Raw genomic sequence first — 24,666 nt, 5'->3', positions numbered from 1 at the left:
GTTGACTTGAATTGATCGAATCCTTTCAGTCATACCCTTAAATTTCAGGCATATTTTCTTGTAGGGCAAGTCCGAGCAGATCAGTTTTGAGTGTTGTTTTCATTCATTCTATCGATTGAATCATATGGACACAGTGAATCAATCAATCTCTTACTGAGCAATAATATTCAGTCTTAAGTCAGCGAGACAAGTGCTCCTGCCATGAAGTCTTGTCAGTCTTCGAAAATCAAAGGAAGTAACGGCTTGATCTAATTTCCTCTTCGGCATGTCGAATCACGTGATACCATATGGGTCATTCGATGGGTATGCAAATGTATGAAGTCTATAATAAAACAATCAAAGGCATCAGAAGTAGAATCACATACAAAACTCATTTATTTTCAATCAAATCATGTCATTAAAGCGATCTCCAAACAATTTCCTTCGACTGTTTCCTGAACTTATCAAATGTAATCTCTCAAGCTGCGGTATCACCACCTAAAACATCATATGGAGTTCCACCCGTTGCGTTGTTATCCCTGGGGAAGCCTGCATCATTCGCTGATTGAGCATTCTCTCTCTGCATCTTCTGCTCAGCAAGTCGACTCGGATCATTCTTTGATCCAATTTCTGAAGTAAAACTGGCATTCTTTGCATCATTACTCTCAAATCCCCCTTCCGTCAAATTCTTTCCTTTCGGGTTGCCGCCAGACTGGTATTGATTGGAGACATAACTCGGTGCGACCCCCGCATTACTTGTGCTATTCCTTACATTGGGGTTACCAGCATCTTTCTGGTATGAACCAGTAGCTCCAAGTATCTTCTCTTCCGCCCAATCTTCAGTCGCCATTCGTGCTTCAGCATCGGAAGCAGGATCTAGACGAGTAGCTCCAGATGTATTGGTATTTGCAAATGTGGAGTTTGCGCCTGCAACGCCTAATGGTTCGCCGTCGCGATTTCCAGCGAAGCCTCCGCCAGCTCTCGTAGATTCGGCTGCAAGAGAATCTGATGCTATTGCTCCGGCACCCTCTTTTATGATTGAGTGTGGATCTTTGACCTGTTACAAGTTGTGTTAGCAATTATCATAGAACTTGAGTCGTGTGAGGCGAAGAATTCCCAACACGATCCCCATCGAATAGAAATTACATGATTGACTTGCAGTTCGAGGTGCAGCTACAGGGAGTTGAACATGAAATGTTGTAAGCAAGCATTTACCTTTGTACCAGCTCCAGACATTTTGAATGTGAATTGATGATTATAAACTTGATATTAGAAGATTCAAGCAATTATTTCTTCGCAATTTGAAGATACAGACAAGTTGTTTGATTGTTTAATTCATTCCTGGAAGTGCTTTGTTCAAATCTAACATATACAGCTGGCGCTCTCATGACATCATTCTTAAACTCAAAGAATCACATTAATCAAATCTTTTCCTGTTTCTACTAGTTATTACTTCTACTACATAAGTATGGCGCCGGGCACGTTCCCGTCAATCAACTCATAGGAATGTTAGACTTGTGGAGATTCTAAAGATAGTGGTGGCACTTCTGCACATTTTGGACGACGTCAGCGATAAGCGTCTGGAAATTGAGGGGTAATTCATCACGTGCTTCATATAAGAATGATGCCCCCTCGTATTTCTTGGTGACATACTTTCCACATGCTTTCGAAAATCTTTAGTGTGAAACGGAAGGGTCGATTTAAGCAGAGGGATCTATGAATATTTAAAAATTGATGCTGAATGTCCAACTAAATATGTTTTCATCCGGTTGAGCATTTGGTTGCATGTCAAACATCGAAATCCTTCCCCAGGTTTTAAGGGCCCCGAGCTTTGAAGATGCTTATTCACAATGGCCATTGTATTGTAAGAATCATAGTGTTTTATCAGCTGATATCAGATTAGCAAGCAGTCTATCTGCTTCGCGGTTGGCTGTTCCCATATACTTACTACCCGTTGTGGCTGTTGTCGAGTGATAAAGAGGCAATAAGTTTGAGGTTTCAGTACCAGCTGCAGTGGAGGAAATATAATGGTTGATTGATCTCTATCTAATTCAGAAGACTTATTATCAAGGCAGGAATACACGCCCTTGAAAGAGGGGTATTCACGTGAAGATGAATACTCTCGAGTCTTTCCCAGATGTATATGCAATTCATGCGACCAGCTTCCGAATCATCCAGAAAATTAAAATATTCGAGTATTCGAGGAACAATAAGGGATTTTGATGAATCAACATTTCGTTTAGAAATGCGAATTGGACACAATGCAACTTCCAATTAGTACGCCTAAAAGGTTTGGTGAAGTTTTTGTATTTTCGTAGCCTTTCCAGAGCTAGTTCATGTCTATTTCATACACGATGCGTATAATACAGCATCTCATCCCACCCATCCCGTCCATCAATGCTATTTTCGTTCATAACCGTCATCAATCATTCCAATGATTAAAAAATATAATACACCCATTCTCATAATGGTCCAACACTTAGTTCTTCTTCTCAACACCTTCGCGTCCAATGTTGCTCATATCAACGCCACCAGCTTCTCTAACACCGCTTCCTCCAGTAGCAGCACCCTCCAATCCAGATTGTTGAGCATTGCCAGTTGAGGTTTGGCTAGTTACATCTCTTCCCGATCCAACGTTGACTTTGGTAGCATCGGCAGAGTTCCAGTCGCTGGCGACAGGAGGATCCTCTGGGAGAGGGAGGTTGGCTTGACGCTCAGCGATGAGGTCGGCTTTGGATTGTTGTTCTGGCATGTTGATATACGTGTGTGGGGTTGTATGTGTTCTAGAGTTTGTTAGATGAGACCGAGTGAAAGGTTTTGAAGGAAAGCTCACTGTCTGGTTCTGAGGTAGAGTAGTTACTTGTGAGCGTATTCGTTGCTAATTGGTATCTTGTGTGTGATGTTTGTTTGTAGTATGAAGAAGGAAGGAAAAACGAGGGGGAAAACGGGGGATTAAAAAGGCGTTGGAACTCTCGAAGTCATGTTCAATGACAAAATCATACTCCACCTTACTCAGGTACTGTACCAAGGCATAGCTAAATTATTCCTTGTTGAGTTTGGAGATTTCGCTCCGGAACATCAGATAATTGAGAAATTGAGGGGCTCTAAAAGATGTGATGTAATTATGATGTCGATCATGTCAAGCATCAAACTTTGGTGGGGCAAAAACTCCTATGACATGACTAAGAGACTAGGTACCGCCGGGAACAAACCGAAACCAACGTCAATTTGAATTATTTGATTCGGTAGAATTCGATCTCAGATGGAAATCTCGATGGTAAAAAAGGGTTATGAAAAAAATACTAGAAACTTCTTCATAATTTGGTATCATTAATCATCCTTGTAAAAAACGCCAATTGCAATGTCCTCAATATCTAGGCGCCAGTAGATAGGACACTCGATGTACCCTCAGCTCCTAGGCACACCTTTCATCCCATCCTAAATCCTAATCCTCGACTCCAACAATGCTAACATACGCATCTGCTGTAAATGTGCAGACAATTAAGGAAGCCTTCTATCACTTGTTTCTCCCGCTGGAGTAGCATTTCCAGCATCAGGGCTCAGATAATCTGCGTCTTCTGCGGCTTCATACTCTGCAATAAGATCTGTTACTACTTCCCTGGCTTCATCGAATTCATTGAGATTGTCAGCAAAGGGTGCAGTTTTCTTGTAACCCTCCATGAAGGCATTACGCTTGCGCATTCCATCGTATTGTCTCACGATACGTTTAAACAGCTATAAGATGTCAATATTTTGGGGCAAAATAGCTCTAAAGACACTTACTGTTGCTATACTTGTGTGATTTGCCAGCATAAGACCACTGACCCTGTGATTCATGGGTATATATGGACTCTTCTTGGTCAACGCAACTTGAATACTTGCTGGACCCCATGGAATGAATGTCGCAAGCCGTCGCTCCCGAATTCGGAGAAGACTTTTGTGAACATCAGTTGGATCAACGTCTCCTTGAATGACGTTCAATATGGATATGTAGCAACTCTTCTTGCCAGGAATTGTAGAGACCATGCGGTTCTTTGGCTGCAACAGTCTTCGCATGACATCTAAAACTGTAGTTTTCCGTACCGTCTTCGCCTGTTCAACATTGTTTCCTGTGAATGGGGTATAGGCCGTCATTAAGAAATGACAACGAGGAGTTGGAATGAGTGAGGCAACTATGCTAACGAGATCATTGTGCATATATCCTGGGTATCTGAGTGTAGTGGTGCTAGCTGACATAACGGTAGAAACCTGTACATATTAATAAAGCAAGCTCTGGCTCCAAAAGGGGGAAAACCGACCAGCTGATTAGTTTGTTGGAACGAAGGTTCCTGTACATGTAATCTATCCGCAGCGATCCTAGACAGTGCTCCATTATCAAGCACAACAACTGAGTCGGCATTCTGTGTTAATCTTCGCATGGATAGTAAACTGTTGTATGGATGTACAACAACGTCGCCAGAATTGGTAGTGTCTGGGAACACGGAGTATGTTTGTATAATCTTCTTAGGGAAGCGATCATTCAGTCTTTCGAGCAGAAAAGATCCCAATCCTGAGCCAGTACCACCTGCTATGGAGTGTAACATCATAAAGCCCTGCTTAGATTAGCTTCATCGTTCGTGTAAATTGGTCGATTACCCACCTCAAGTGAGTCACTACCGTCGGCCTCTCGATCAAGCATTTCCATAATTTCCTCATGCACAGATTCACCCGTTTGGTATCCATCTCCCCAATTGTTTGCGGCACCTGAACCATTCTTTCCAACAAAAAAGTTCTCGGGATTGTAGATATTCTTGTACGGACCGGTTTGGATACCATTGAGGACCTGGATAACCACAAATTAACACCCTAAATATACCAACACATAGCATAGAAGCTCAAGAAGCACATACACGGGGCTCTAAGTCGATCAAAATGGCTCGGGGGATATATCGTGTGTCGTCCGACTGGTAGAAAAATACATCTTTTCTGTCTCCTCCCTCCGTCGCAAATTCCTCAAGATTACCATCTTGACTTATGCCATGTTCCTGACATAACTGCTGCCAGAACTGACTACCAACTACCCAAACTCCCAATTAGAATTTCATCCATTTCGTATGGCCAGACGAGGGGTATACTGACTGCTGTTGCCGCACTGGCCGGCCTGAACCGTAATTATTTCTCTGTTAACAAAACAATGTTAGCAGCCATGATGTATAGAGGAAGGGAAAATTGGTTACCTTGGCATTACTGAAGCATCAAAGAAACAATACAGTTGTGAGGCGCAATATTTTGCAATTAGACTCCAAAATATATCAATTATTGACGTTCTGGAAATTGTTTATTGTCGACGCGTGAAATAAGGTTCTGCGCTAGTTATCGCGATAGCTCTTTGAAAATGGTTGGACAGGGGTTTGTAGATGAACTTTTGTAAATGAATACCTAGGTATTAATTGTATACAAAAACTTCATTGGCATTGCCGACAAAGCTCAAATTGGTTAATTAAAGAATACAGCTTTGAGTAAAAAAATTGCATAATAAGTACAACCTTTTACCATTGTCGAACACGTTCAGCTAAATGCAAGATGCCTGGCTTTGAGTATTCCTCAAGCCCTCCCTCAACACCAAATAGAAGCACCAATAGTCGATTCAGTTTTGGAACTTCAAACAATCCATCGACTACACCTGCTGGAGCCCCTCCATCATCGGCCGGCTCTTATACTCCCGCTGGACCTGCGCCATCGTCATTTTTGGAGAGCACTATGCGAAGCCCAACACCAAACAAGTCGGCTTTTGGATACTCAGAGTACTCTCAGCAATCGGAATTTGGTCACTCCCAATCAGACTTCGGTCATTCCGAGCTCCAGAGCCCACAGTTCTCCTCTCCTCTCTTCACACGACCGGCATCAAAACTACAGAGAGCGGTATTTGGCAACAAATCTCAAAAGTCGCAAAGGAATTTACGATCGCCATCGGGAAGCGAGGAGGAAGAGGATTATGAGGATGAAGAAGATGCTGGATTTAATACAAAGGCTCGCAATCGCTTCGCAGATTCTTATGACGACGAACAAGATATGGAGAGTGAAGATGCCAGCTACGAGGACGATGACATTGACGACTATCGCGGAACAAAGTCAATGAACCGCAACATCTTCAATCAGCACAGTAATTCGGTTCGGTTTGCAAGCACATCTGGTGGACAAATGCGACAGAGTATGGGGAACGATTCGATAGACTTTCAGGCATCTTTGGCGCAATCGCAAAGTAAAAGGGTGCCCGCTTCGGATTTTGCTGGAATTGCGAAAACCCTGTCTGAAAGCCAGGGAATACCAGCCGTAGATGAAGAAGACGATCTAATATTGAAGACGGAGGCAATAATTACAAGACTTTACGAACAGGGTGTGGGAAAGGCAGACAACGAAGAGAAACTTAAACGTGCTTTGGCACTCATACCAAGCGAGTTAACGGCACTTTGGCAGGAGTACAGTGAACGAAGTGGAGTCTACAATGAGCAGGAGTACGCTTCGATCATTGGCCCAGGTCCAGCAGCCTCAGAATTTGCAAAGGCTAATTACCTGGCTCATCTTGCAATGCAAATCCATCACTCAAAACCGGTGGAAAAGGGATTTACAACTGTGGTTAAGCCTCTTCCCAAAATCATGCTAGATTGGCTGGAGGAGTTTCATGATCCTTTTCCACAACAACTTGAGGAAGTTCAGGCTACCAGACCGAGCCCTGCTTCTCATCACTTATTCTGGACTACTATACTTAACAATGTCGTTCGTGGGCGACTTGTAGCTGTTATCAATTGCCTCAAAAGTGCTGGTTGGAGGTACTCGTGGTCCGATGCAGACGATATCAATGCTCAAGGCGGGGTGGACGGCTTTACTGGAGTAGCCCTGACTAATGTTGAAAAGGTAGTAGAGGATGCGACCAATGTTCTCTCTCTATGTCCGGCAATAAATGGAGACTGGAATATCTATGGAAATGACTGGAAACTGTTTCGACTTCGGATATCACAGGCTACGGAGGATCTAAAACAATTCGCAGAAGGTGGTTCTCGCCCTGAATCAAATCGATTTGGAAAGTCTTCCATGAGGAGTAGTCTAGGTGGAGATTATAGTAAGCTTGCAAAGAGGGCTGCAAGTAGGGTACCATGGAATATCTACCAGAACCTACTTACACTTTATAGTTTGGTTATGGGAGAGTCTATCCCTATCATTGAGAATTCCCAGGATTGGTGTGAAGCAACTATCGGTTTGCTTGTATGGCATGATGAGGAGAAAGACGACAGACGTTTAGCTCCTGGGCGATCAATCAATAGTCTTCGCGCTTCTGCCATCAATTATGAGTCAGAAAATGATCTTCGCAAACTTCAACGAGCGTTTGAGGTTGTAGCTGCAAGCAATACCGACTTTCATGTCAATAGCAATGATATGGTTGAAGTGGGATTAGCTTGCCTATTTCAAGGTGATACTGAATCCCTCATTTGTATTTTGCGCGCTTGGTCCGGCCCTGTATCTTCCGCTTTAGCTGAAGTCGCATCGTTGGCCGGGTGGCTTCCTCGTACCGAACCTCAAGGTCTACTTGCAAACGGCGAACTTGACCAAGAAGACCTTGATCTTATCAATCTTGGCGCACCAACAGTACAGGATGGCGTCAAAGACCTTACTCTCATTACATATGCAAGGTCGTTACAAGAGCTACCGGAGTTGACTGCAGTGATTGGACACGCCGAGATAACAAAAGAAGGATGGGAACTAGCGATTGCTGTGTTGGGCCGACTTGATTCGGAAAAGAGATCTGAAGAGATGGTGGGTGAAATCATGAGAACAGTTAAGCTAGATAGTGCTGGGATTGTCGATAAGCTTTGGCGATTACTCAATGATCTTGATATGAGTTCTCAAGCTGAAGCCATCGCAATGGTAAGTGTTACATGGCCTTTCGCTATCAATATACACAGTTAGCTAACAATCTATAGTCATATGCCGATTCACTTGCCCGAGACAACATTTCACCTGGCGAAGCCTTGTGGTATTATGCTTTAGCTCATAATTCCGCTAAGGTTAAAGATGTCCTTGATACTCTAATTCAATTATGTTTGGTATACTCAACAGCCTATCCTCCAGAGGCCAATCTTGATGACCATTTGCGGCGATTAATCTCATCTCCAAAGAACGCTTTAAATGAAATGTCTAGCATGGACCTCGAAGCTGCAGAACTTGTTCATACTTCATTAAGCGGATACGCAACGCTCCGTAGGTTTTATACCCTGAGAGACCAAGAAGTCATGTTATCACCAGGTTCTAAACCAGCAATGGGTGCAATCACCCGAAGGTCGGAAGCAGCCAATGCTCTACTAGCATTGATAATCAGTTCCGACGACAACATTCGTGGTGGTATCTACGATGAAGATCGTGGGGCCGTCATCCCTGTTCATTACATTCTTGCGCTCTTAGGCGAAGCCATGCCCTTCGTTAACCAGCCCGACTCCCTCCTCGGCACCTCTCAAATCGATATCCTCCTCCGCACGATCGAAGATATCCAGGGTATCGGTCCACGTATTTATGCCGTCTGCAACGCCTTTCTCGAAACAGTCATTAAAAACGCTTCAGGTCTAAAGGGGTCTAATCCCATGGACTTATTAAGTCAATCGTCATCGGGTACCTCTGGGAGCTTCTCAATGGTAGGAAGTTCAATGATGGTGTCGCAATTCCATAAATCGGTTATGACGAGTGGAATTCTGATGAACAAGGGGGGTATCAAGAGGGGGTGGGATTGGAGGAAAGGAATCAATGCGGGGATGACAGATGTGGATATCTTGAGGGTATTAAGGTTAGGGTTGGCGAAGGATTTGGCGAGGGCGTGGTTGAGGGAGTCGGATGAAATGTTGTGAGATTGAATGAGACGAAGGACGGCACGTAAGAATCGAAAATGCGTGCGTGGGAATTCTGGGGTGGTTATAGGCGTTCATCATGTGTATGGGAATAATATGATTCTGGAGATATTAGTTGTTGGGTGATTCGATGCAATAGAGTGGAACGCGCTATGCATATAATAGCGTTATATCACACCGCATAAAGAGCGGTGTGGCCTGTGAAAAAGAAATTGAATAGGAATAGAAGTCTTGATACCCCATTTCATGAGTCCTCTTGACTTCTTCGGATACGGAACAAAATCCAATTTTAAGGGGGGGTTCCCTGCCTGGTGAGCTATGTTGCGCAACGTTTACGATTTTCTTTCGAAACTTTTCCTACCTATCTTTTCTTTCACGTTCAAATTTCAATTCCAGTTTCGGCTCCTAATGGCAAATTGATATACTCCTGACACAAATACACAAGTGTATACCCTACGCTAGTGGCCGAGCCGCGTTCAGATATTTTCATTACGGTACAGTGTTAAGTGTGTACTTCATCTTTGCATTATCGAGTAGAGCTGTCATCCCCTGTTCGAATTGGGTATTCCAACGAGATTTTGCTAAATGCTCCCGATTCTTTCAGCACCCGGTGAGCTAAAATTGACAACTAGCATTGAGAAGACAATTCGTAACAAAGTAATCAGTATTAGCAAAATGATTGTTTTGATATGAATTGAACCTTGAAAACACACAAGAAGTGTTTAGAAAGTCTATTTACCCTACCTTAGCATCCACCAACGTCACAAATTCACAACCATCAGGCAACTCTCCAAAAGGCCAAACACTACCTCTCTCCTCGACTCTCCCCAACGCCTCAAGGGGCTCCTCATGATCGACCCAAAACTGCGTATCGGCACACGCCACTGCTCCTCCGTCCCCCTCTCTAAACAGCGAACCTCTCAATCTCGCCTCCCTTACATACCCCACCGGACACCCCTCCATCACCTCCTTCACATTTCCTTTCATCATCTCCGAACCCCTCCTAATATCCTCTACTCCTCTTCCCCAAACCCTCAAAACAGCCATCAACGCAAAAGGATGGCTTGATAAAATCCCCACCATTCTTTCTTCCCCTCTTAAATGTCTAAGCATCCTTTTAGCCACCCCCTGATTTCTATATTTGCTATTCACGCAAAGTTGTGTAATCCACAGAATAGAAAGATTTTTGTGCTGCTAGCGAGTAGCAAAAACGTTGCCTACTAAATTACCGTCGATTAGGAGGCGGACGTATATGTTTTGTGCCTCGAGGGGTAAAATTTGGGCGATGAGTCTTTGACTTGACATTTTGATTCGTGAGGCTGTGGGGGTTTGAATTTTGGTCAGTACTCTGCGTGTTTAATATATGAATATAGCAAATGTCTGGATGGAATTGACAACTTCAGTAAGTTCAAGCTTTCCAGCAAATTGAATGCACGAATGAGTTGAATATTTCAAAGCAGTTGAATTTCCCAACTGAAATCAATACTTCAAATCCATTAAATCAAATCGTGCAGAAACATAACCACAACCACGCAAGTAACACATCACCAAACATTCACCTACCTTTCTTCTTTTTACCCCCATTTTCTCGCTCGCTAACGAACCCCATACACCATACTCTCGAATAAAAAGTTTTGCAGCCTCCGATACCATCTCCTTACTAATACCCCTACCATAATATTTCTCCAGCATATACGATCCGGGTTTAGAATCCGATAAAACTACATTCATTGCAATGACGAAATAATTCTTTAATTTTATTTCCTGACACTTATTAGCGAAACTAAAAATCGATTGTCGATTTATAGACGGTGAAGAGGTAATAGTCGGCTCTTCCAAGCGGCCTCCTAGTTCCTAGTCGGGGAAAGCGGTTGTCCCCAAAAAACTTCGAAAATAGCATAATAATTGAATTATATCAACCACAACCTTTTAAGTTATATTATTGTTAATAAAATACTGATTCTTATTATTTATTTATTATATTTATTATAACAAATAAAGTTAAAGCTAAATGTGGTAGATTATATTGTTGAATTCAATAAGATTATAGCAATTCAATAATACGAAATCCATTATTCTTTTTTTAAAAATTGAATAAAATACCTATCAAAATTTTTGGGGACAACCGCTTTCCCCGACTAGGAACTAGGAGGCCGCTTGGAAGAGCCGACTATTAGAGGCTAAAAGCGAGCCGCTATCTAGCTTCGCACTACATACCCCGCACATTCCACATTTATGAAACCAAGAGACCATACAGCGTCAATTTTGTCAAGACCGTCATATGTCTTGATGGTTGATTAATTTGATCTATCAATCCACCGTTACAACTGTCACCATCGCAACATGCAAATGCCAATGCCAATGTCAGGCATTGTCCACAAACACCCCTATGCCCCAAAATATTCCCTTTACTCCATGAAAACTGCGTTCTCCACACCCTAATCCATCCATTTGCACAAAAAAACCTCAACAAGGAAGTAAGCCTACTATCTACTCTTCCAATTCACAATGACCAAAATAGCCAAAAACGGGTGAAAAAGAAAACAGATTATTTGCCAAAAGTCGCTTTATCATCATTCATTGAACATTCCATCTTCGCTCTACTCATTTCCCATCCCTCATAAAATCTCCATCGCAAAGGCCTTCTCCGGGATTGGCCATTGAACCCACATATTTTGTCAAGCCTTAAATTTCTAGTGAAGCGGAACTGAGTCCCCTGTAATTATGGAGTTTTCCACTACACAGCAAATTGTTCGAGACTTGCATCGATAGACACGGGCAAGATTATCTCGTACTCCCCTCGGGAAGAATCCTACTCAAACTCCTCAGCACCTCTACCATTGGCACATCCCTCGTCCCCACTACCTCCCTCTCCCTCCTCTCTCTCTCCTCCAGCCTCACCGCACTCAACGCCAATATCTTATCCGCGACTCTTCCTACTGTTTCCGCATATCGTTCGATTTTGTGTATGCCGTCCAAGAAACAATCTACTTTCCCTTCGATTTCTTGATGAATAGTTTTGAGTCTTTCAGAGGCGTTTTCGCGTAGGGAGAGAGATGACGAGGACGTTATTAGGGAGAGAATGGCAGATTGTTCGGGGTCGAGGAGAGTAGGATCTATCTGAGTGGGGGAGAGTGGGTTTGTTTCGCCATGCGTATCTGGGAAGAGGGGTGGAAGAGGAGCAGTGGGCCTTTTGTAGGATATCCATTGCGATTTTTCGATTTCTAGTCTAGTGATTGTTAGCCCATATATTGGGTAGTGGAAAGATAAGCCATACTGTTTCACTCGTGCTTCTAAAGCCTGTATGTTTTCTTCTGCTTCGATGTTCTTAGGATTGGGTTTCTTGACCACTTTCGTTATCCTGGTCGGCTGTTTTTCTTCTCGATCGAACCAGTTCGAAAATGTGTTATTAGTCCCGAAGTCTTTGAGAAGAGCTTCAGATATTGCTCTCGCTGTACTTGTTAGTCCTGTCTCTAGACTTTGTATGTGATGAAAGTATTCACCTGCCAATTTTGCACCACTATCCGGATCGCCATGTGCAGGTTTTTCCGGCAAAGCTCTTTCGCCGGTCCAAGTTAAGAGCTGTTTCATCCTTCTCGGCTCAGGCAATCCGTCCTCAATGTGTTTGTAAAATTGCGAGGTTTCGACCTCTTTGTGGGGTATTGCGCTATATCCACTGTCAATGAGTGAACTTGCCCTCCTCCCACGCATACCCAAGCTACTCCTCCTCTGGCCTGTCCCGCCTTTCTTTCGTAATTCCTTATTTCGATTTATAATTGGTGTATCGCTGAATGGCAAGGCAATGACCGTAGAGTGTGTGTTATTCGGAGCTTCTATAGTTGACCTGTTCGACTCTTCTGGTAAAGGTGCACCGCCAATCATATCAATACTGTTGTCATAATCCCTGCTTCCATTCATTGAACCACTGGCCCCATTTTGAAATTTCTCAGTCGATAAACGCGTACTTTTCCTGGTTGCTCGTTTCGGTTCGACTTCATTCTTGGGTTTCTGTACCTTCTCTACCCTCGATTCTTTCGGCGTTGAAAGGTTTGTTCTGGGTGCTGCTCTCGTTTTCTTGACAGGCGGTGATGACGCCGGTGTAACATTGTGGCTTTCGCGCTCGCGGGCTACCTTTTTAGTTCTCCTAGGAACCGTCGTCGTTACAGGCGGTGCCTCTGGCATTGGATCAGGTACAGATACAGTAGTTTTGGCCTTCTTGGATACACGCGTGAATTGAAAATCTCCATCTTCTTCCTCATAACCTGTACTTCTGTCAGTAACTTTCTGGCCAATGCACTCCCAAAAAAATCCAGCTTCCAACATTCCCCTCCCATAATCGCAAACCCAAAAAGTAAGAAATATCGCAACCCACCAGCCAATCTTTTACTCTTTCTTCGCGTCGCAGGTTGTTGGCTCATTTTCAGAGTTTCTAGAGGGTTCCGAGCTCGTACGAGGGTAGTCATTGATGTCCTAGTGGCGCATTTGCTTTCTTGAATTTCTTGTTGTCGGGGCGATTGTCGCTTTAGAACTGGAGATCGAGGTAGATTTCGCGTGATTATCTCGTGTATCGTCGCGTTAATTGATGAACATTGGGATTCGAGTTAGGATTGTTCGAGAGGAGAATTCGTGGGGGATCGCGGGTTGCTGGGTTGAGTGATTGAATGCGTTGGTTTGGTTGGCAATATCATGGGGGTTTCAATGTTTACGTTTCGCTAGCGTCGGAATTATACAAATCATGTGACAAATAACCAATCCGATGCCTCGCTCAAAAACTTTCACGACACGACATATAGATTATCTCAATATTCAGACCCTCTTCGTTGATAGAACGTTTCTTATTGAATTCTGAATTATATCTATTAATCTTTTTGGTATTGGTGTTGTTGGCTGTTTACTAATAATCAAATTTTTTTCAGCCAATCAGGGATCGGAGGGATATTTATCTCCTCGAGAGTCTAAGAGTATTTGGTTACGTTTTTGATAAGGATCTGAAAACCTTTGGTAAAAGAACTTTAAAGATATACTTGTATCCTTTAAACCCAATCTATTTAAAAAGTAAATATATGATTCGAAAGCCCTGATTTTCTAGTATTTTATGAATCTATATAATAATAATATATTGATTAGTTGAATTTAAATGTTATTGGTAATATTTGGATTATTATAATTAAAATGTAATAAAAAAAGCTATAATAAATTTTGAAATGAATATCTTCTAGTTAACTCCTAACAACTCCTACCTTCTCCTATCTTCTCCTGTCTACACCTATCAATTCCTGTCTTCTCCTATTAAGTTCTATACATCTTTACCTCTTTTTACAATAATCAAAATGATTGATATTCTAATGATTAATACCCCAATAAGTCTATTTAATATATTACTATTATCTAGCCTACTATTACCATAGCCATTTAATCCACTACCTGGGTCTTCAACTGTTATTTCTGAGCCTGAAACTTCTAATACTTCTACTAATAGAATATCTCAATTTAAATTTCAATATATTTTAAATATAATAAATCAAAAAGAAATATTATTTAATAAGTTTATAATAAGTTGGGCTTCTAATAATATATATATTGGGATTAATAATACTCCTAAAATACAACAATTAAAGTTCAAAAAGGCTTTAAATCATATATCTATCGAAAATATAATATACAAAAATATCTTCATAGAATACCTTAAAAATATATTAAAACAAGAATTCGCTGCTCTTCTTATTAAACCAAAGCTTCAAACTGTGACACTTTGCCTTAGAAGAACTGCGAGAGCAGGGTACAATTTATTCTTAGAATCTATAACTATAGAATCGGGAGCAAAGCGCTTGTAGAGTGTTTTTATATACTAGTTATGTATATGTGATTGTGTATATATATAAGTATATATATAAGCAATCACAGCTATAATTGGATATGATCTGTAATACTATTTCTTCTTTCGAAAAAGCTTGTCCTCAAGCTTTACAATTATCTAATCTGTAGATACATCGGTAATCCCAATAAGGTATTATTATTTATATTGTAATATAGTATAATAAACAGGTATATGTGCAAATTTTGCTTTTTTTCGTGATGGGAAGGTATATGGGAAATGGAGGAAACTGTTTTATAGTCTAGTAACAATATGAAGCCTTTGAAATATATAGATCGCCTGAATTTCCTTTTTTCTTTCAAATCTTTTTTGATTATTTATTTTTTTTGTATTTCTTGATTAATAATTAATATGCCTTTTATACTATCAAGAAAACACAATAGTAAGAGCAAGTTATTGTTAGTACAGCTGAAGTAGCAAAAGGATATGTATATAGTAATAAATTGTTTATTTTTCTTTTGTATTTGCTTTATTGATATACTTCTTTATAGCTTATAACGAAAAGAGTATTTGCCTCTTCTATTACATAAGGCAAATATCCTATTAAAGAAAAGGAGAAATCGAGCTATAGCAGAAGTAATAGTAATCCTATCAGCGAAAAGGAGGATAATAAGGAAGATAAGTTGAACAACAAAAATGCATATAAATAAGGCTTTCTTTTGATATCTCTAGCTTACAATCAACTTATCTAACAAGTGTAATTACAAATATCAAAGGCAATATACCTAAGGATAAGATTGATCTTTAATATACTCATTAAATATATCTATTCCATTATTTTTTGAGATAGAATTCAAAAGAAGAATATAATCCCTTAATCAATTATATTGATGATTATGAAAGAAGTTTACTAATAAATTGACTATAGTGATATATTATTTTCATAATCTCGAAAATGATAGCGAGATAGTTGAGGAAAATATTCTGGAGGCCTTGCATCAAAGTCAATCTGGTCACAAATTCGATATATTTTATTATAAAAGCGTTGGCTTTGTTAATATCAATAAATAGGAATCTCTAAACAAAAGGTTATCAAAAAGATAGTATTACAACAAGAATAATATATTTAGAAAAACAATTGGATTTGTATTGACTGTATATACAATTATATTTCCGGTAAGGGAAATAATATCTGTTATCGACTTCCTAAATAATTGTTTGGTCAATCTCGCTGTTTGCTTTGTCTGATTAGCAAATATAAGTATAAACACTTGCTTGATAGAAATATATATAAGATATTTTTTCAATACCAATTGATTATTACTGAGTATAACAATATAGTAAAGGTAAGTTACAATTTTACTAGTTTTTAATAAAATTAACTCTTGAGATAACTTGATATACAAAAAAAGCTAAAGAGTTACATTTCGAAAGAAATGCTTTCTTTTATCCTTACTTGAGAAACTACAAAGTGTTGCATAATGGAAATTGCAGTATAAGAAAACAAATTAAAGCAGCAATACTAGCTTGTTCTAATTCAAATAAAAGCAGAGCTTTTGGCAACTTATAAATAATTAGATACAATTGAATACAGACTTGGCCTTATTATTGTACATACTATGACTAATAGTCGTCTTATCTTTTGGCTTGTAATTATCCTATATATACTTATTATTACTATTAACTAAGAACTTAGCTAATATTTCGATTTAAATTATTCAATCTTTACTATTATATCTCATCCAATTATAACCATTGATATTTATAGAGATTTTCTTTCTAATTTGATTTAAGCCTATCGAGCAGAGGAAAAGACTTTTTTTGTTAATATTTTATTTTTGTCCAGTCACTTTCAACCTTTTATATAATTAGGATTTTCTTTATTATAATAATGAATTAAAGAAATTCTTTTTATCTTTTTTATTTATATATTAATTATTATTTGTGAAATCATAATTATCCTTTTTACTCTTATAGAGATAAATCTACTTCAATAGGTATGCAGAGGGTTCTGGCAAAATGAGATTTTGTAGGTGAAAGTCATAAAGATGATGCAAAGCAGTTTTTAAGTTAAAAGCAAGATATCAAATAAGATTATCATTAGTATTCAGTTATGATACTCTATACTTAAGCTATTAACATACTTTCTTTATAATTAGAATACGCTTTATTTCCTATTCAATATTATTAATAATATTTATTGGGGGTGGTGGTTTAAGGATTTATTCAGAAAATAGGTTGTCTACCGCTTTACGAAGTTTATTAGATAGAAACACAAGATGGACTTTTATAATGAATAGTAAGTCTAATCAAAAGGAATCTCTAGTCTAACCAATAATCTTGAATTTATCTTGAATAGAGTAATCCAGTTTTTTAGATGATTGTTATATCAGAAAGTCCCTTATACTGAGTTATATATAATCTCCTATATCGAAATCGATTAAGTGGCAATGCGAATTGACTAATCGAGATATCTTTTCTTATGTATACAAGATATTTTCTTTTGCTCGATTAAATACTAGTTTATTATATTTGGTATACTCTCTAATATTGATTATATTCAAATTATTAATAGGTATAATGAAATTAAGTTTCTAATCCCAAGGATTGCGGGGTAGATAGTTATATAAGGTCTTGTATAGGGTTTGATTACCTAGTAATTTATAGAGAAGTGTGAATTGAGTATAGTCCATTATTGATAAGAATTCAGATTAATTATCTTGATAATAGCTTATAAAGAGTTACAAGTATTATTAAAGATATTGATTATAAATCTCAGTTTGATTATCAGTTTGCAAATAGTAAGCAATAGATAACTTAACTTGTATTTCTAAGATATTATTGAATTCTTACTAGAATTTGGATATAAATTGAGGATTATAATCAGAAATTATAGTTTCCGGGGTATTGTAGTATCTATATATATAATATAGATATAAGCAAGTCTAATTTCTCGAATTGATTGATTTATAATAGGATATTGAAATAGCTTATTTGATTAATTGATTAATAATAACGAATACATTATTATAACTGTATTTATTCTTATTAAAACTATAGTAATCTATAGTGACGTATTGCCATACTTGTATAAGGATTGGGAGCAGATAGAGAAGATTGGGAATGTAATCTTTTGGTATAGAGCTATACTTATATTTATAGCAATTCCATATATATTGGTTAATTATATTATTTATATTCTTCTAATAGTATTGATTAGTTAAAAAAGCATAGATCTTTTTAATATCAGAGTATATAATAAAGATTGAATTGTAAACTTCGCGAATCAAATAGATTCGCAGATTTTCAGTATTCGGTATATAAAGTTGATTGTTATAAAGCAAGAGTTCTTTTTTGAATATAAAATGCTTATACAATTTGATAGTCTGAATATATAAAGCTTCTAAACTCGGATAGGATCTATTTGTTTCAATAATACAATTTATAATATTGAAAAGCGATATGATTATATATATATTGATATTTACAACTACATTTAGGTCTTATTATAGAGATTCGTATATAATCTTTGTATCCATTTAATTATTTTTTATAAGCTACTAAAGACAATTCTTCTTTTTAATATTATTCTATTAATCCAACTTGTTAATATAATATATAAGCATATTTATAAATGGATTATTCTTTTTAATACAATATATAATAATGAAGTTATAATCAGTAAGTAGTTTTACTCAGTATACTTATCAAATATTTAGCTATTTAATTAATATGAAGTATTTGAGTGCTTTATAATTGATATATATTTTGATTTAATATAGGGATCCAGCAAATTTGGCTTTTCAATAATCTAGGGATTTGATAATCGCAAGCATTTTTTTATTATAAACTTTATAGTTTAGTTTGGTAACAATTATTATTTTCGAAAAGTAGATAACTGATAACTATTTATTACTATGTTTTTGAGATAGTATATTAGTGACTATACTATCGGATATATTGGTTTTCAGTATACAGGGTAGTGTATAGTCGTAATGCTGTAGGAGAGGAATAAAGATAAGTTTATCTTTGAGTATATCAAATACAATTTGATAGGTTTTATCAAAATGGAATTTGATATTTGCTTTTATGAATTTATAAAAAGGTTTTACTATTATATCATAATTCTTAATAAATCAGCAATAAAAGTTACAAAAATCTAAGAATAATTAGATATCCTTTATAATAATAGAATAAGTCCAAGTAATAATCACTTCAATCTTTTCTGAATCAATTTGTATATTATCTATAGAAATAATAAAACCTAAATACTTTATATATTTGATATTGAATTTACACTTCTTAAAATTTACCTAAAACTAATGGACTCAAGTCGTTCGAGAATATGCTTAATATATTCCTCATATTTATCTTTGTTTTCAGAATATATAAAAATATTATCGAGGTAAACAATATAAAAGTCATTTAAATAGTCAAATAGGATATCATTTATATATCATTAGTAAGTCACAGGGCTATTTATTAATCCAAAAGATAAAACTTTGTATTTATAGGAATCATATTGAATACGGAAAATAGTATATTCTTTGAAAGCTGGATTTATATAAATATAATAAAAATGCTTATTGAATATTTAATTTGATATATATCTTTACACTAATGAGTTATACAAATATCTCATTAATAAGAAATAAAGGATACCTGTTTTTATATATTAAAAAATTAAGTAGTTGGAAGTTTATATAGAACCTTAAGCTTTCATTTAGCTTTCTTATAAAGAGAATCAGTATTATGAATAATGCTTGACTAGGTTTTATAAATCCTTTAGCAAGATTCTTTATAATATATTCTTTAATGATCTCAAGCTATTCGAGTGATATCTTATATAAGAAATTATATTTGAAAGCTTTTTCATCTTCTTCTTTAAATATAATCTTGTAATCATATAATTAGAAAAGAGATAGGATATCGAACTCGTGCTTGGAGAACGCTCAATAATATTGCTAATAAGCTTCGAGGATCAGAAGCTTTATTTCAACATCTGCAATAACACAATTAAGAGTAATAATAGTTTTTGATTTAGAAACTATTTAAAACAGCAATTGCGGTTGAGATTCGATAATTATTGTTTTGATTAAATTTGTAAATCGAGATAATATTGTTAATCTTTATACATATAATTATAAAGATCTTATAATCCTTACTTCTCTTACAGATAAATTGAAATTGAGTTGACTTGAATATATAGATATTGAATGTATTAGAGATACAAAGTAGGAGGGATTTGTAAACAAACTGAATAAAGATTTGATCGAGAATAGATTTCTTCTTCAAATTAACTGGAATCTGAGCTTTGATTATATTTAGAATTACTATATTAATCTCTTAAGGAAGAGTAATAAATATTTTAGATATGATTGATGCTATAATCGATTATCTATTATCAAATCAATAGTACATCTCTTTCAATCGGGCATTCCGATTATCAATATCTTTCTATCTCAAATAATTGATTCTGGATTATTAAAGACTATTTCTAGTTAAAAATATATTTTTTAATAAGGAAACAGTAAAAGAATACTTAAAAGACTATTCGAGATATCAGTTAAAATAATCGATTTTAATTCGGATCTCTACTAATCATTTGCAATCTAGAATTATATTATATAAATCCAAATCGATAATAAGAAATAGCAAATAAGATTATTATTAAGTATTAATTATGAAATTAAAAAATATGAAATGAGTAATAACTTTATTTTGTATACTATTATAGCTTTTGACTTCAATTAGTGATTTAAATAGTATAAAGCGAGATTTGAATATAGGGAATAATAATGAAAGGAATATCTTATCAATAAAAGCAAAGCCATTCATTCCGGAATCTATAAGAGATTAAGTATTATATGAATATCCGTTTTTCGAAAATGTATATAATAAATTCATAGAATTACCTTCTATTAGTTTTGTCAAATTGAGGAATCTTATATCCCAGATTGTGCTTAGAAGGGAACTTCTATCTAAGTATATTGATTTAAATATTAATCTTTAATAATACAAATAGACTTAATAACTTCTATTTATACTTCTTGATTTATATCTTTTTTAATATTCTCTTTTATATTATAGAACTCTTTGTTTTCTCTAATCTTTTAAATCTCAACTATAATACTTATATTATCTGTATGTAGTATGAAACTATAATTCACTTCTAATGTAAGAATAATAGTATTACAATTGAAATTGTTTTCTGAAGATAGAATATTATTTAGCTTAAAGGTTTCTGTATAACTAATAGAAGTGCGAGGAGGATATTGAATATGAAACTGAATAGATAGATTCGAATTATTCAATAAATAAAGAGTGTTTCTAGAGATAGTCGATAAGTTGGTATTACTAAATAGCTTTTTAAGAGATATCTCTTTAATTGTTCTATAACAATTATATTTTTAAAATATAACTTCGAATTCATTGATCTTAATAAACTTGATAATCAGATTCTTAATAATATAGTATTTGTTGATATAAAGGCTAATAGCTTATTAAAGGAAATCAAATATTTTTCTTTTCAGATTACAAAAAAGAGTTATTGGATTGGTGATTTCTGTTTATATAGTTAATAATCTAAATCTGCAATACTATACTAGGAAATTTCCTTGTTGAATATTATTAGATATAACCCAGTATTCATACTCAGTTTGTACATGATTGGCTTCAGCAGGGTTCTTATAATAGCTATAAGCTGATTGATCAATTACTATTTTATCAAATAGGGGACTTGAGTATATAATGAGAATATATATTCTTGTATTTCTTCTTCCGTCTGATCTACTATATAAAATCGCTATTACACTTTCGAAATAAGTGAATTTTCGTAAAGTTCAAGTCGCTCAATAACCAATAATTATTAGAAGCTTACTTTCGGCTCTATACTATCTTTGAGTTTGAATAAAAGATTGATAGGCTTCGAAATATATGGATACTCTATTGTAATAATAGGTAAACAAGAATAGAGTATTCAATGAATTTATGAATCGCTTAGCAAAGCAATCAGATTTGAGAGGAGTTTGCTATCGGTATTCAGAAGGAATCGTCGCAAAGACTGACTTCGCGAATAGGGGTTTTTCTTATTCTTTCTTTTCCCAATAATAAAAGATACTTTTTCAATAAAATCAACTAGAATATCAGGAGTCTGGACTTTGCGATTCGCAAGGGAATCTGTATAATATTATTATTGATATCTTGAAGATTGAGATAAGTAAATGATATTAAGATTATATTATAATAATTTGTCTTTGAATTTTACAATTTCATTTTGTAAATTCTTAAAATCTTTAAGAATCAGTACTTATTCTTTTTATAACAAGAAAATGTATATCGATATACTATTCTCGAGAGTTAATATTTCAATCGAGGAGTTGTTTTCAAACTATTTACTTTTTTCATATCTATTAATATTTATATTAGAATTATAAGAACTGTAATCATTGCTTTATTGAGATTGATTATTGTCGGCTGGGGGCGCTCGGCTAATGAGAAGGAAAGAGTAATAGAGTTTCTTTAAGGTAAATGGATTGGATATAATAGTGATACTTATAATTCTATATATTGAGGGTTTATTGTTTTCTGTTAAATAGATTTACTTGGAATTAGTTCTTTTCCTATAAATAATATTGAATGTCCTTGATATATCCAAGAAGGTATTATAGTTATAAGATATTATTTGATTGGTTATTAGATAGCTGTATAATCGTATAATGAGTTGTAGATAATATAATACTTTGTCTTAAAAGAATTACAAGAGCAGGGTACAATTTATCCTTAGAATCTATAATTACAGAATCGGGAGCAAAACGCTTATAGAACACTTCTATATACTAGCTATGTACACGTGATCGTGCATGTACGCAAGCGCGCACATGAGCGATCGCAGCTGCGATTGGGTGCGATCCGTGACACAAACTTTCGATATAAGTATCCCTTCAAACAAATTTCGTGATATCAATTTCTTTAGTGTTAATCAGTCAATAAAGAAGAAAGCTTTGGTTTAGTTTTCTATTCTTATAATTCTTATTACCAACAAATACTCTTATTATTCTAATTATCCGAATAAACCAAATATGGAAACCCAAGGTTAACAAATCTATATAATTACTAATATAGTAGTATATATTTGATTCAAATATCAATTAAATTATTTATATAGTATACTTAATTTCTATTTGATAAATTATGGAATCAAGTGTTACTATATCCAAATACTTTCTGGTTTTGGAATTTGCAATAGTTTATAATCATTACAATAATCAAATAAAACATATAATTTCTACAGCTAAAAAGGAGATCAAAGTATAGGGAAATTACCTATAAATAATAATTGTTTATAATAATTTTAATTTTAAAAAAACTAAAAGAGATAAAAGTCTTGGCTATATTGAAGGTATAAAGAATTTGATTATAGCTATATTTGTTCTTTATTCAGAGCTTTTATTTTTGGGGTTCAAACAAGCTATATACAATCCCACAATTCCTTTAGACTTCCGAGATATCCTTGACTCTACTAATCTTGCAGCAAATACATTCTCTCATCAAATAAATATTCATTTTATATACAATATACTTAAATATATATTAGGAGATACTATCCAATCAATATTTCGGAAAACTAATCTATACCCCAAAATGTCTTATATAGAATGTATTCCTATCAATAAAACAAAGTATTAATAATTCAATGGTATTTATGCAAATAAGGAAACCATAAATGGGATATACAAGGTTTATGATAATATCTTCAAAATGCAATTAGCTCTTTTAGAGCTTAGCGAATCCATACTATTTGATTACATTATCAATCTTAAATTAATATATAATAATTAATTTATAGTAACTTATATATAGACTATTAAAATCCAGCAATCCAAGTCTACTAACCCTTATAAATATAGAAAATGAATGCTTGGGTTAACTTCATAGTTTTATATATCTATAGCAATTCAGGATACTATAATTCACATCCATTTCAAGCCTTCCCCTAACAAAACTAGCTCTCATTACATACAAACCAACCTTCTAGATTTAGGGCGAAAGAAACAGAAAAGAGATTCACTCAAATATCATCAAACACATTCTTTATTGTCTCAAATATTCAGCGCAAAAATTGTACTATTATTCCATTATACATTACAAAAATACCTTGAAATAATTAATGATATACATCAAACAAAAGAGATAATTGAATTTATCAAAAAAACTATTCAAGGTATAACACTAATTGAGTTCCTTAAGATAATAGAGATGGTTTAACAAAAAACTTTCACTTAAGAAGGTTGGAATAAAGGTAAAGGAATTGATTCAAACTATACTACTATATATCGTTTACTTTAGGAGATAAAGATATATATGATAATCAATAAAACTATTAAATATAGTAATATTAATATTATGCATCAGATAATAGATCCGCTTATACTCCTATTCTAAAGAGCTGGTTAAATTAAATATGAAAGGGAAATATTTTATTATAAATAGTTATTTACACCAGAGATATCCTCTCCCAAATTGCAGTATGGAATACTTGCTTTATCTCTTATCAATTGGTTAGGGAAGCTATAGATACATAAAGCTATCGATCTTATATAAAAACATATAAATCTTAATTGCCAAATTGATATGTAATATTATAAAAACTCAACTCACAATATAAATAAGATATTTGATTATATTTGTTTAACAAACATTTCTTAATACATTTTCAAAAAAAAGATTGAAAATATATTCAGAAAAATTATATCTGAAATATATATAACCTGTAATATCAAAAAGGATATTTTTTCTTTGATTATAAGGTTAGCTTGAGATAATAAAACGGATCCCAAGCTTATAGATTCCAGAAAAGAGATTTATTTATCCGAAGATCTTTAGGAAAATAAAGGAAATATATTGAAAATAAAGATAAAATCATTCAATAAACAATATATAATCAAAAAAAAAAGATTTTAGAATATTGCTGTTAAAGATATAGAAGAGTTAGTTCAA

The 24,666-nt window shown here is 35.2% G+C and overlaps 5 protein-coding genes across 5 annotated transcripts; 1 reads left to right on the top strand and 4 right to left on the bottom strand.

The window, feature by feature from the left end:
- Window positions 1-363: 363 nt before the first annotated feature.
- EAF02_005369 (uncharacterized protein) lies at window positions 364-1,287 on the bottom strand. The gene is made up of 2 exons (XM_038901417.1): window positions 1,195-1,287; window positions 364-1,036 (listed from the first exon to the last, which is right to left on the bottom strand). Exons 1-2 carry the CDS (start codon window positions 1,213-1,215, stop codon window positions 458-460), a joined length of 600 nt encoding a protein of 199 aa, XP_038758757.1. The 5' UTR covers window positions 1,216-1,287; the 3' UTR covers window positions 364-457.
- Window positions 1,288-2,458: 1,171 nt separating this feature from the next.
- On the bottom strand, window positions 2,459-2,731 carry EAF02_005368 (uncharacterized protein; the record flags this gene model as incomplete). Its single annotated transcript, XM_038901416.1, has 1 exon — window positions 2,459-2,731. The coding sequence occupies one exon, from the start codon at window positions 2,729-2,731 to the stop codon at window positions 2,459-2,461; it is 273 nt and encodes a 90-aa protein (XP_038758756.1).
- Window positions 2,732-3,480: 749 nt separating this feature from the next.
- Window positions 3,481-5,203, bottom strand: EAF02_005367 (uncharacterized protein; the record flags this gene model as incomplete). The annotated part of the gene is made up of 7 exons (XM_038901415.1): window positions 3,481-3,714; window positions 3,763-4,227; window positions 4,278-4,571; window positions 4,619-4,801; window positions 4,869-5,035; window positions 5,098-5,138; window positions 5,196-5,203. The coding sequence occupies 7 exons, from the start codon at window positions 5,201-5,203 to the stop codon at window positions 3,481-3,483; spliced, it is 1,392 nt and encodes a 463-aa protein (XP_038758755.1).
- A 338-nt stretch (window positions 5,204-5,541) lies between these two features.
- EAF02_005366 (uncharacterized protein) lies at window positions 5,542-8,852 on the top strand (the record flags this gene model as incomplete). The annotated part of the gene is made up of 2 exons (XM_038901414.1): window positions 5,542-7,881; window positions 7,938-8,852. The coding sequence occupies 2 exons, from the start codon at window positions 5,542-5,544 to the stop codon at window positions 8,850-8,852; spliced, it is 3,255 nt and encodes a 1,084-aa protein (XP_038758754.1).
- Window positions 8,853-11,129: 2,277 nt separating this feature from the next.
- On the bottom strand, window positions 11,130-13,634 carry EAF02_005365 (uncharacterized protein). Its single transcript, XM_038901413.1, has 4 exons — window positions 13,225-13,634; window positions 12,356-13,114; window positions 12,130-12,304; window positions 11,130-12,081 (listed from the first exon to the last, which is right to left on the bottom strand). The coding sequence occupies exons 1-4, from the start codon at window positions 13,313-13,315 to the stop codon at window positions 11,637-11,639; spliced, it is 1,470 nt and encodes a 489-aa protein (XP_038758753.1). The 5' UTR covers window positions 13,316-13,634; the 3' UTR covers window positions 11,130-11,636.
- Between the last annotated feature and the right edge of the window lie 11,032 nt (window positions 13,635-24,666).

The sequence above is a fragment of the Botrytis sinoallii genome (genome assembly GCF_014898435.1).
Source record: "Botrytis sinoallii strain Bc 23 chromosome Unknown BSIN_008, whole genome shotgun sequence".
In the NCBI taxonomy this organism is placed as follows: domain Eukaryota; kingdom Fungi; phylum Ascomycota; class Leotiomycetes; order Helotiales; family Sclerotiniaceae; genus Botrytis; species Botrytis sinoallii.
The sequence above is the reverse complement of the archived record's forward strand: the minus strand, read 5'-3'. Positions and strand labels throughout refer to the sequence as shown.

Coding starts and splice junctions, on each gene's coding strand:
- EAF02_005369 (XM_038901417.1), bottom strand. CDS start 1,215: ATGTCTGGAGCTGGTACAAAG. Junction 1,037..1,194: donor TGTCTGGAGCTGGTACAAAG/GTAAATGCTTGC, acceptor AACTTGTAACAG/GTCAAAGATCCACACTCAAT.
- EAF02_005365 (XM_038901413.1), bottom strand. CDS start 13,315: ATGACTACCCTCGTACGAGCTCGGAACCCTCTAGAAACTCTGAAAATG. Junction 13,115..13,224: donor AAAGAGTAAAAGATTGGCTG/GTGGGTTGCGAT, acceptor ACAGAAGTACAG/GTTATGAGGAAGAAGATGGA. Junction 12,082..12,129: donor TTAGAAGCACGAGTGAAACA/GTATGGCTTATC, acceptor AACAATCACTAG/ACTAGAAATCGAAAAATCGC.